This window comes from Neofelis nebulosa, chromosome 8, assembly GCF_028018385.1.
Source record: "Neofelis nebulosa isolate mNeoNeb1 chromosome 8, mNeoNeb1.pri, whole genome shotgun sequence".
In the NCBI taxonomy this organism is placed as follows: Eukaryota; Metazoa; Chordata; class Mammalia; order Carnivora; family Felidae; genus Neofelis; species Neofelis nebulosa.
In genome coordinates this window covers 121,258,724-121,272,110 of record NC_080789.1, presented here as the reverse complement: position 1 = coordinate 121,272,110, position 13,387 = coordinate 121,258,724, and the positions used below count along the sequence as shown (strand labels likewise).

The 13,387-nt window shown below is 39.0% G+C and overlaps 1 protein-coding gene across 3 annotated transcripts in view; it reads right to left on the bottom strand.

Moving 5' to 3' along the window:
• The window catches only part of C8H10orf67 (chromosome 8 C10orf67 homolog), a 169,198-nt gene that overhangs the window by 146,094 nt on the left and 9,717 nt on the right, over positions 1–13,387 (bottom strand). For all 3 annotated transcript variants that reach the window (XM_058681694.1, XM_058681693.1, XM_058681696.1), the window contains exon 2: positions 6,858–6,978. In XM_058681694.1, the coding sequence (XP_058537677.1) occupies positions 6,858–6,978 (121 nt within the window). The remainder of the gene's footprint in view (positions 1–6,857; positions 6,979–13,387) is intronic.

Below are 13,387 nucleotides of genomic sequence, written 5' to 3'. Positions count from 1 at the left end.
ACTTGATCTCATGAACCATGATATCACGACCTGAGCCAAGATCATGGGGGATGCTTAACCAACTGAGCCACCCAGACTCCCCTAGAAAGTCTTATGTTGACTTAACTCTGCATAACTACCATACCCTTGTTTATTGAGCTTTTCCTGGTAACCTCCCATAACTGTGCCCTACCTCCCCCAACATCTTCTTTTGTGTTTAGTTGAAGGTGGTATTTAAGGTGACGGCTTCCGCCATTTCAGCATTACTCAGTTTTTCTGGGTCTCTCCCATATATGCAGGGGGTGTACGTGTCACAAAATTGCTTGATTTTCTCCTGTTAATCTGTCAAACATCAATCTGATTCTTAGACCAGCCAGATGAATATTGAAGGGTCAATAAAAATGTCTCCTCCCCAACATGAGCATATGGTCTGGAATGTGGTCAGGGGCTTGTCCTGCCTTTTAAGAATACCTCTGAAATATGGTGCACATTGGAGAACTCCAGTTAACTTGCTAAATTAACATATGCTAATGGAGTAAGGGAGAGAAGGTTCCTGGTGGTTTCTTCCTAAATGGAACAAAATACCTGGGTTATTAACAACAACCCTTTATCGCACCTCAAAAAGTATCATCCAAGATGTGGATTTTAAATCAGAAAAGATAGGAAAAAATTCATATTTGTTGTGAATTTACTAGCCAAACATTTAAATATATAACTAGCATGGTGACTAAGAATCATTTCTGATTGTCATCAAAACATACAATGTGTTTTTGTGAAGATAGAATGGCCAAAAAGCTCCCGAATTTGGTGAAAGATAGACTCGAGATGCTGAACAAACTTCATGCAGGATAAATACATATGAACCACACCTAGGTACATAACAATTCAACTGCTGAAAACCACAGGTAAAAAGAAAATCTTTTTTTAGGGGCACCTGGGTGGCTTAGTCATCGGTTGAGTGCCCAAATCTTGATTTTGGCTCAGGTCATATCCCAGGGTCATGGGATTGAGTCCCACATTAGTATGGAGCCTGCTTAAGACTGTCTCTCTCTCTCTCTCTCTCTCATTCCCTCTCTTCTTCTGCCCCTCTCCCCTCCCCTCATGTGTACACTCTGTCCCTCTCTCTCTCTCTCTAAAAGTAAAAAAACCAAAAAACACTTTTTTTTTTCTTAAGTAAACTCTATGCCCTATCATGACCTTGAGATCAAGAGTGGCATACTTTACCAACAGAGCCAGCCAGGTGCCTCAAAAAGAAAATCTTGAAAGCAGTCAGAAAAGAAAACAAGTACATACAGGGGAATAACTTTTGAAATGATTGATGTTTTCTTATTAGAAAGCATGGAAGTCAGAGGCGCAATGTTACAGCAAAAAGTAAAAAAGTACATATCAGTCAAAAATGCTATAATCAATGTAACATTTTAAATAAAGAAAACTATGAGAATTCATTGCCCAAGTCAAGAATTGCTAAAGAAATTCCTTCAGGCTAAAAAGAAATATTACAGGCTGGAAACTTAGATTTTCAGGAAAGAGTGAAGAGCATTGGAAATAGTAAATATCCAAGCAAATATAAAAGACTAGTTTTACCTCTTATTAGTTTAATATATATAGGAATGTTTAAAAAGGTTTTTTTTAATGTTCATTCATTTTTGAGAGAGAGACAGAATATGAGTGGGGAGGGGCAGAGAGAGAGGGAGACACAGAACTTGAAGCGGGCTCCAGGCTCTGAGCTGTCTGCACAGAGCCCGATGCGGGGCTCAAGCTCACGAGCTGTGGGATCACGACCTGAGCCAAAGTCAGACGCTTAACTAACTGACTGAGCCACCCAGGAGCCCTTAGGTTGGATTTTTAAAACCTGCTATATATAATTTGTAAAAGACGTACTAAGGCACAACACAGAAATGAGGTCAGTGTAAGAATGAGAAAGATTTATCAGGCAAACACTATATCAAAGAATGTTGATATAGGTATATTAGTATTGAAGAGAATGGTAAAAATATAGATAGATATAGATATAGATGATATAGATATAGATTCACATACATATAGATTCATATACATATATACATACACGTATACACATACATATATATTCACATACATATATGTTCATATACATATATATACACATACACATACACATGCATATATATACGCTCTCAACTCTTAACAAGTGCAGCTTATCTTTAATTTCCCATATCCAGGGCACAATGACAAAGACCGACCTCACACGAACACAAGTTGCAAACAAACAATGATTTGTCTCACAACGAGTTTTTACTGACAACAAAGGACTGAAGTTAAAAATCAACAACATAAGAATAACTAAAAAGCATACTTGGAAAATGTTAGAGTATTTCAATCTAATACCGATAAATATTAATAGCAATAACTAATAAAAATAATTAGTATTATGAATACCAATAAAAATACTATATTTCAAAATTTGTGGAATGAAAGTAAAAAAGTACTTTATGGGAAATATAAGACTGTAAATGCTTATCAAAGAAAAGAGGAGGCCTCAAAAACAATGATCTATAGGCTTTGGTAGCTGATAACCCAATATCCATTACACTGGTTCTTCCTTTCTGAGAGGACCAGGACTTTTTGGAACAGAAATATGTCTAGTTAAAATGCTCTCTTCTCTAGGGGCGCTTGGGTGGCTCAGTCGGTTAAGCGTCCGACTTCGGCTCAGGTCATGATCTCATAGTCAGTGGGTTCGGGCCCCACGTCAGGCTCTGTGCTGACAGCTCAGAACCTGGAACCTGCTTCGGATTCTGTCTCCCCCTCTCTTTGCCCCTCCCCCGCATCTCAAAAATAAATAAACATTAAAAAAAAATGTTCACTTCTCTAGAACCCCGTCCAGTTAAAGGGGTCAAGGGATACGGTTAAGGCCAACGATCAACAAGCGGGCGTTTTCTATGGGGTTTTCTGCTTTCCTCACATGGCTGCCGCCCCCTCTACTTCTCTCCTCTTCTCCTTCCTCCATGAACAGCAAATGGAGACTGGAAGTGAAACAGCAATCTTGCTACTATGAGGTCAGAAATTTGAAAGCAAAACCATGCACTAATAATGGAGATTTGAAAAAATAAAACAAGTCTGGTATATAGATAACAACAGAGAGCTACTGCCCCAACTATGGATTATCTAACTCTAACTGACCTATGGGATTAAGGCACGATAGTTGCAGTTTCTTTTTTTTTATTTTTTATTAAAAAAAATTTTTATTTATTTATTTATTTATTTATTTATTTTTTTAATTTTTTTTTTCAACGTTTTTTTATTTATTTTTGGGACAGAGAGAGACAGAGCATGAACGGGGGAGGGGCAGAGAGAGAGGGAGACACAGAATCGGAAACAGGCTCCAGGCTCCGAGCCATCAGCCCAGAGCCGGACGCAGGGCTCGAACTCACGGACCGCGAGATCGTGACCTGGCTGAAGTCGGACGCTTAACCGACTGCGCCACCCAGGCGCCCCCAAAAAAAAAATTTTTTTTAATGTCTTATTTATTTTGGGGAGACAGAGAGACAGAGTGCAAGCAGGGGAGGGGCAGAGAGAGAGGGAGACACAGAATCTGAAGCAGGCTCCAGGCTCCGAGCTGTGAGCACAGAGCCTGACGCAGGGCTCGAACCCACAGAAGGACCATGAGATCATGACCCAAGGTGAAGTCAGATGCCTAACCGACTGAGCCACCCAGGTGCCTCTTCAAGTTTTTTTTTTTTTTAATGTTTTATTTATTTTGGGGAGACAGAGGGACAGAGTGTAAGCAGGGGAGCCACGATAGTTGCATTTTCTAAAAATAGAGTGATATGCCATCCTAACTGACACTGAGATCCAACTCGAGCAATTAGACAAAGGAAAACTGAGCGAACCCAAAACAGCAGCAAAAATTAAATAATAAAGATAAGAAATTTATGTACTAGAAATGAAGATATGATGGAGAGGATTAATAAATCTACAAGTTGAGTCTCTGAAAAAATTAATGAAATAGATAAAACTGCCAAGATTCATCTAGGGAAAAACGAGTGTGCGGACAAAATTATAGTTTTTTAAAAATATATAACTACAGATACAATAAAGATTTAAGAATAATAAAAGAAGACAGTAATTTAAAAATTTGCCGTTCTGAATACTTTGGTAGAAAAACATGTCAAAACTGACCCAAGAAGATTTAAGAAAACCTTAATATATCCATAACAAAATCAAAATAGCAATGAAAGTAGGCACATTCAGTTTTACAAGTGACTTCTAACAAATAAAGAAACAGGTAATTCCAACCTCATGTCAATTATTCCAGAGAAAAGAGTCAGGAACATCTCACAGCTCATTTTATAAAGGTACTAAGACCCTGGTGCCAAGATTGAACAATAGTGTAAGAAGAAAAGAAAATTACAGGACAATCTCTTAGGAACATAAATGAAAACAATCATTGGTAAAATGATAGCAAATGATGCAGAAAGCAGAAAGAATTATTATGGTCCAGCTGGGTTCATTCCGGGTTTACTATTCAAAAATCAGTTTTCCTCAACATCACTCATCATCAGTGAAATACAAATCAAAACCACGGTGAGATACCACCTGACACCTGTCAGAATGGCCAACATGAACAACTCAGGCCACAACAGATATTGGCGAGGATGCGGAGAAAGAGGCTCTCTTTTGCATTGTTGGTGGCAATGCAAGCTGGGGCAGCCACTCTGGAAAACAGTATGGAGGTTCCTCAAAAAACTAAAAATAGAACTGTTCTATGGTCCAGCAATTGCACTACTAGGTATTTATCCAAGGGATGCAGGTGTGCTGTTTTGAAGGGGCACCTGCACCCAATATTTATAGCAGCACTATTGACAATAGCCAAAGTATGGAAAGAGCTCAAATGTCCATTGACAGGTAAATGGATAAAGAAGATGTACACACACACACACACACACACACACACACACACTGGAATATTACTCGGTAATCAAAAAGAATGAAATCTTGCAATTTGCAATTACATGGAGGGAACTGGAGGGTATTATGCTAAGTGAAATTAGAGAAAGACAAATATCATATGACTTCACTCATATGAGGAATTTAAGATACAAAGCAGATGAACATAGGGGAAGGAAGCTAAAATAATATAAAAACAGGGAGTGGGACAAAACATAAGAGACTCTTAAATACAGAGAAGAAACAGAGGGTTGCTGGAGGGGTTGCAGGAGGGGGAATGGTCTAAATGGGTAAGGAGCATTAAGGAATCTACTCCTGAAATCATTGTTGTGCCATATGTTAACTAACTTGTATGTAAATTAAACAATAAACAAATTAAAAAAAAAAGATTACGGGAATAAAAAAAGAAATCAGTTTTCACCACATCATCATGTAAAGGAGAAAAGCCATATGATTCAGTAGATCCATGAAAAGCATTCAAATCCAGTCATTCATGATATTTTTTAAAATGCCTCTTATTAATTAAAAATAGAGGAAACACTCTTAATCTGATTTAAGCATATTGTGTCAGAATTTGGTTCAGCTATATCTTAGAACTCCAAATAACAGAAGTGTCAATGAGAAATTATTTCTCTTTCACTGGAAATTGATGTGGGCAATCAGTGGTGAAAATGACACAAGTCCCTCCCATTCTATCACCCCACTGCATGCACTGCCTCAAAATCACGGTACAAATGTTAGCACCCATGTTCTAGGCACAGAAATAAGGAAAAGAAGGAAAGGAAGGGAAGGAAAGTGGGAAGGAGGAAGGTAAGGAGGTAGGGAGAAGAGGTGGACGGAGGAGTGAAGTACAAAATGCACAAAATGAGTGCACATGAACTGTTCACTAAGGAAGGTTCCCCAAAGTTGCCACATAATATTTCCACCTAATTCTGCTGACCAGAAGTCAGTCATTCGGACGCGCCAAACTGCAAAGGAAATGAAGTTATAAAACCGTTCTGAAGGCATTAGGAAAGACAATAAATTAGCAAGTATGTAAGAAAATAACTTTCAAAAGTTATGAGTTGGGGTGTAAATTGGTACAATCTCCGTGTAGGGCAATTTGGCAATATCCTTCAAAGTGACTAATGGATACATCCTCTGACTCAGAAATTCCACTTTTAAATTTATGCCACAAATTTGCTGGCTTATGAGTATGTACAGAATTATTCATCGCAGTAGAAGATTTAAGATGACCAAAACGTCCATTAATAGAGGGATAGTTAAATAAATGATGCACATTTTATGATATGATGTACTTTTGAAATAGGCAAGGAAACTATGTATCAATATGGAATGATTTTCAAGTTATATTGTTGAGTGAAAAAACAGAAACGAAGGACACAAGAGTATTTATAGTTGTATGCTATCCCGTGTGACAGTTTTATTGATTAGGGACCTTAATAACTCTTGATATCCGATGTGTATGAAATGTGCTGTTTCTTAACAATCAAGAAAGATCCAGAGGAAATATGATGGAATGTCAAGATTCGACAAAGCTGTATGATGGGTAACCCAAGTTATTCGTTGTAGTATTCGCCACATTTTTCTACACACCAAAAGTATTTTACAATTTTTAAAAGGTATCATAAATAGTCTACGGCCATACCAGCCTGAACGCGCACGATCTCGTCTGATCTCGGAAGGTATCATAAATAGAAAATCTTCACAGATGTCAAAAGAATTTCAAGGAGAGTAACAACACACTTCGCAAAACATATATGCGCATGATGTAAATACAAGCAGTAGTGTATACAAATTATTTAAAAAAATACAGCTCTCATCCAATTCAGCTTGTAAAAGATGCTAATATTTAAAATTTTTTACTCATTTCCATTCTGTGAAGGAAAGAGACATAAAGGTAAACAACACCTAAAATAATCTCAGAAGTTTCTCAATAAATCCAGATTTACCTGAACTAGCTTCTCTGTAGATGAACTCAACTCTTTCAATGGCAAAATTTCATTGGAATCTGTTTGAGTAGCATGGTCTGTGCTGAAAAAGCCAATCTTCAAATCATCGGAAATTTTAAGTCTGGAAAAAATAAACGGAGATTAAAAGTGCTTTATAGAATAGATATTTCCTTTAACATGTGTGTTATTCCACATCTTTTTGTGTAAATCATGTTATATATATTTTTGAAGTCTACCTAGTTTGAGAGAGAGAGAGCGAGCATGTGTGGGGCAGGGCAAAGAGACAGGGAGAGAAAGAATCTCAAGGAGGTTCCGCACTGTCAGCATAGAGCCTGATGGGGGCTCGAACCCACGAACCGTGAGATCATGACCTGAGCCAAAATCAAGATTTGGATGCTTAACCGACTGAGCCACCCAGGTGCCCCAAATCATATTATATTTTAAAGATTCAAAGGGACCTGTGGGGTGGGGAAAGTTCTGAATTATCTGCTCATGCTTTGGGGTTTTCACCAGGACGCTGCTGGATTATCAGATCCCTTGCACTGGGCATATTGCTCTATTGGTACTCATCTTAATTCCATTCTCTGAGTTATGATCAATTTGAGCCTCCTTTTAATATCCTATCTACTGTTTTACCTGTGCTACTGCTTGAACCCATTATAAATTATACACAGGCATACAAGCAAAAATACTTTGAGATAGGGGTTCTTGAAATGTGGCCTGAGGACCCCTGGAGTTCCAGGACACCCTTCCAGGGAGTCCACAAGGTCAAAATTATTTTCATAATAGTATTAAGATTTTTTTTTTTTTTTAAGAGAGAAAGAGTGCACAAGCAGGGGAGAGGGAGGAGGAGAGAGAATCTTGAGCAGGCTCCATGCTCTGGCAGGACTGGATTCCGCACGGGGCTGGATTCCACGACCATGGATGGGATCATGACCTGAGCCGAAATCAAGCCAGACGCTCGACCAAATGAGCCACCCTGGCATCCCGATAGCATTATGTAGAAGCAGATATGAGAATTCAGCTACCCCACGAAGCCGGGCACTGAAAAGGTTTGCAAAAATGTAAAGCAATGACACTATACTCATTAAAGTTATTGTTTTCAAAAATCAAGTTCATTTTTCTTTAAACGGTGTTATTTACATTAACATAGAATTGGTTTACCATTATTTTCAATGAATTATAATATATGTATATTCTTCACTTCTCCTTGTAAAATTCTAACACGGTTACCATGAATAACAGGCATCAACTAAAGCTCTTTGAGGTCCCCAGGAACGATCACAGTTCCCGGAACCAAACAATTTGAGGATTCTTCTTTGGGATCATGACACCACCATACTGTATTTGATTTTCAGACTCCGTTTCTTGAGAAATCTGAGTAGGCAAGGAGTTTAAGTATTTGTAAACTCTTCCTACCGACCTTGAATGATGGCTATCGTAAACAGGAAAAAGAGAGCCAATTTTCTGGATTCACTCCATCAATGTGATCAAACTTACCACAACTACCAGCTTCTAAAATGTCAGCTCAACAAAGAAAGCCATGAAAGCCCAAGGAGAATCACCAGACTTTTCAGGGCAGACCCTGAAGAAGACAGAGTGCTTCTATCTTCCGTTGTCCGCTGACCAGCTGAACCTGCTGGGAGCACTCCCCTGCAACCCTTTCCCTCCTTATTTGCTGGCAGAGTCTCACATATATCTCCCACAGAAATCAGGGCAGGGTGATCATATTCCCACTGTCGAGGGTAACTCTTGTCTTGTCTCCATCACAGAGATCCCATTCTTCTGGGCAGATGTTTTAGGGGAGGGTGTGGAACTTGCTTCTGGCAAGAATGACCTGAGGAAAGATATGTTGGGGGCTTGTGGGAAAGCTTTTTACACTCCGACACCGACAGGGCACCAGGGGAGAGTTTTCCTCTGTGACCGAACACTGCCTTGCGTGGAAGCGATGCCAAGAAGTGCCACGGCCATCTGGTGACCACAAGTGGGGCCAGTCAGAGGGCAAAGCTTGTACATGAATGATGAGCTGTTAAAAAAAAAAAAACAAGTAATTTTCACTGATGACTTTGTTTAGCCATTGAATCAACTAGCTCTAAAGCCCGCCATACCTCTGGTCTTCCTGCATCATATAATAAACCAATTGTTGAGAGTTTCTGTTAATCGTGGCTGAACGCTTCCTGGTATTCTAGCTATGTGATATGATGTAAATTACCTAACTTTCTGGGCCTTAATTTCTTCTTATGAAAAAAAAATAGTGCCTATTTCATACAGTTATTGTCAGGATTAGTGTGTTAATACCCAGAAGCACTTTGAATGATGCATGTCACATAGTAAGCCCTTAAGAAATGTTAACTGCTGGGGCTCCTGGGTGACTCAGTGGGTTAAGTATCCGACTTTGGCTGAGGTCATGATCTCATGGTTTGTGGGTTCGAGCCTTGCACGGGGCTCTGTGTTGCTAGCTCGGAGCTTGCTTCAGATGCTGTGTCTCCCTCTCTCTCTGACCCTCCCCTGCTCACACTCTGTCTCTCTCTCAAAAATTAATAAACATTAAAAAAAAAAGTTCACTTTTTTTCAAAATGTTCACTGCTATTGGTGTGGTGATGGCAATTGTTACAATCATTATTATGGTCTGAAGTATCATTTTTTCATCACATTTGGAAAAAACCATTGTAGTCTAGTAATATTCAACCAAGAAAGGTTAAATTTAAATTCATAAATTTTTAAGCACTTAATATAATGATTTTCAACTACTCCCACTAAATTTTCAACTCATCTTCCGCACACTCATCAATATCAGACTGATGACAAATCTCATCAGTAGTGTTATCCAGATGGGGAGGGAGCACCGGTAATGTTGTACACCTCAGTTCCAATTAATATTTTCAGTGTTTTTCCACAGAAAATTGTATTTTAGATTTGGCCCAATTTCATTTTAGGAGTCTGTATCTTTTTCGCACTAACACAGTACTATTGGAAGAGGCCATCTCCTTGGTCCCTGAGTGTCCCTGTACATTCTTTCTGCGTATGCCAAGAATGCAAAATCCTGACCACTCTTTCCGCAGGCCATTCCTCAGAGTTGAGTTTGCAGTGAGCAATCTTGAAGGATGAGGTAATGCCTTTCCTCTGCCAAGAAGCAGGCTGATACTGTTTAGTATAAAGAGTGGCGAGCTCAGGGATCCCCTCCTTTAATGCAACACGCTGTGTATATAGGTATCTGTGACGGGTCTTCAGTGTTACCCTCATGGCACTGTGGGGGCATGGCACATCATCGGAAATAAGCATGAAAGTCTGGACAGTACTTTTGCAATGATGATAAAGTCTTTTGTCTTTGACCCAGGAGTCTTGTGTCTTCTGCTGACAGCCATGAAACAAGCAAACTTGTTAGCTTATAAGTAGGGTAAGATCTCAAACACTACAGAGTCCTTGACAGGTACCTGACCCATAAATCCTCTCAATAAATGCTTCTTGTATTGAATTTTTTATGTTTATTTTATTTTTAAAAAGTTTTTAATTTAAGTAATCTCTACACCCAACATGGGGCTCAAACTCATGACCCTGAGATCAAGAGGTGCATGTTCTTCTGACTGAACCAGCCACACACCTCTGTATCGAATTTTTTTATGACTAAGATATAGCAATTAACTAAAAAGATCACCAATATTTAAAGCTTTGTCTACCTGACATTTACAACCATTTTTGAAAACAATTTGCGAAAACCACCAAGTTGTAATTATTATGTTAAAATTCAGTATATTTATGTATATACTGTATATTTATGTATAAATTCAGTATATTATGTTAAAATTCAGTATACTACACTATAGAAATGGATGAATCTTATTATCTATGATAAGAATTTTTTTAATTTTTTTAATGTTTATTTTTGAGAGAGAGACACACAAGAGCATGAGCGGGGGAGGGGCAGAGAGAGAGGGAGACACAGAATCCCAAGCAGGCTCCAGGCTCCGAGCTGTCAGCACAGAGCCCGAAGGGGGGGCGGGGGGGGGGGGCGGCTCGAATTCACGAACCGTGAGATCGTGATCAGAGCCAAAGTCCGATACTTAACTTACTGAGCCACCCAGGTGCCCCTGAAATCTTTTAAAACATGATATAAAAACAAAATCATTTTACTTCTAAGTAAGCATCCCATAAAATATAGATAATAAATGTTTCCTAAAATTACTACAAGCCTCCAAATTTCTCTCTTTTTAATCTATCATTCCCATTATCCCTAGAGGTATTTTACGAAAACCTTGGTTGTTTCACTATCCTGCTATAAAAGACTTTGACAGTCTTCCCTTGTCAAAGAGAATTAAATACAGTCTTCTTATTCTGACCTTCAAAATATGGGTGCAAACTACTTGTCTGAGCTTCACACATTTAACAAAGCATAACTGAGTACCTACTTTTTGCTAGACCCTGTTTTGGGCACCAAAGCTAACAGGAGTGGACAAGGTAAAGTCTTTGTTCTCACGGAACTTACATTCCAAAGGGAAAGACAACCAGTAAACAAGTGAACAAAAATATGTTATATATTCTGAGGCAGCGATTAACTCATCTCTCCTTGCATATACACTATGTACCATGGTCACCTATTAAATGTTCTCAAAATACATCTGTACCTTGGTAGTACCCATAGCCTAAGATACAGTCTCCCCACAGTTTCACCTATTGAAACCATATGTAGTCACTATCTTTTCCAACTTCCTTTTCCTTCCATTCCCTTCCCTCGCAAGAGTGGAGGAATCAACATCGTGGTCAATGACAAGAGTCAATTTCCCCATGAGAAAGGTTGGAAGCCATGCAGGGGAAAAGGCCAGTAGGCCCAGTAGCCAAGAATGTAGGGTAGTGTGAGAGACAGGAACAGCATTGCAGAGCCAGAATGATCGGGAGACTTGGGTACATTAATGTAATGGATGTAAAAGAGAATGGCGAAACTAGTGAACCAGCATTTGGCAACCTCCGCAGAGGTGACTCATTAAGGTGGGAATCATCAGTGACAGGTAAGGCTGGTCAGCAGAATTTTGATTAAGAGAATTGTTCTTAATCAAAATTTAAGAAATTGTTTCAAAAACTTAAAAATAGAACTACCTTATGTACTAGCAAGCCCACTTCTGGGTATATATCCAAAGGAAATGAGGTCATTATCTCAGTATCTACACCCCACGTTCACTGAAACATTATTCAAAATAGCCAAGAGATGGAAACAACCTAAGTGCCGATTAATGGATAAGTGGATAAAGAAAATATAATGTTTATATACGATGGAATATTATTCCACCATAAAAAAGGGTAACTCTGCCATTTGTGTGACAGCATAGATGAACACTGAGGCCATTACACTACGTAAAATAAGATGGACAGAGGAAGACAAATACTGTATGATCTCACTTATATGTGGAATCTAAAAGAGCCAAACTCACAGAAACAGAGAAAGGAATGGTGGTTGCAGAGGCTGAAGGGTGGGGAAATGGAGAGATGTTAGTCGAACTCCCGATTTTAAGAGAAATAAGTCCTGGGATCTAATGTACAGCATAGTGATTACAGTCAACAGTACTGTATTGTATATTTGAAAGTTGCTAAGACAGTGAATATTAAATGTCCTCACACACACACGCAAGTATTTATGTGAGGTGATGGATGTTTTAACTAACTTTATTGCAGTAACCACTTTATAATACATACGTATACCAAATCATCACATTATACATCTTAAACGTACATAATGTCAAGTGTCAAATATATCTCAGTGAAGCAAGGGGGGGGGGAGGAGATTTTGTAATACCTACTCACAAAATAAAATTTTTCTAATGCTTATTTATTTATTTATTTAGAGAGAGCACGTACACATGGGGGAGGGCCAGAGAGCGAGGGAGAGAGAGAATCCCAAGCGGGCTGTGTTCTGTCCCAGTAGAGTCCAACACGGGGCTCAGTCTCACAAATTTTGAGATCATAACTTGAGCCGAAATCAAGAGCGGGACGCCTAACTGGCTGAGCCAATATATAATAGTTTAATTACAAAGGAAATAATAATAATTTATTACAAAGGAAAGAATGGTAAATTTATGATACAGAACCCTGGCAAACACCAACCCAACAAGGTCAGAGTTAAAGCCCCAATGGGGAAACAGACTGAATGGCATTTGCCCACTGAAGTTGATGCCCTGGAAAGAGCATATCTCCATTTCTGGGGCATTCCTGCCAAGAATGCATAACCTGAGTCTGGTTACAAGAAAACATCAGATAGAGCTGGTCATCCTACAAAATCTGAAGTCAATACTTTTTAAAAGTGTCAAGGACATAAACGCCAGGGAGAGGCCAAGGAACTCTTCTACACTGAATGTGCCTGAAGGGCCAGGATAGCTAAACACAACACGTACGTAGACAGGATCCTGAACAAAAAAGGAAAAAGTTATTGTTAGTACACCTGGCACAATTTGAAGGGGCCCGTTGTAGTGCTGGGCTAGTGTCGGCTTCCTGATTTTGAGAGCTGTGTGCTAGTTATATAGGAGAATATCCATTTTTGGAAA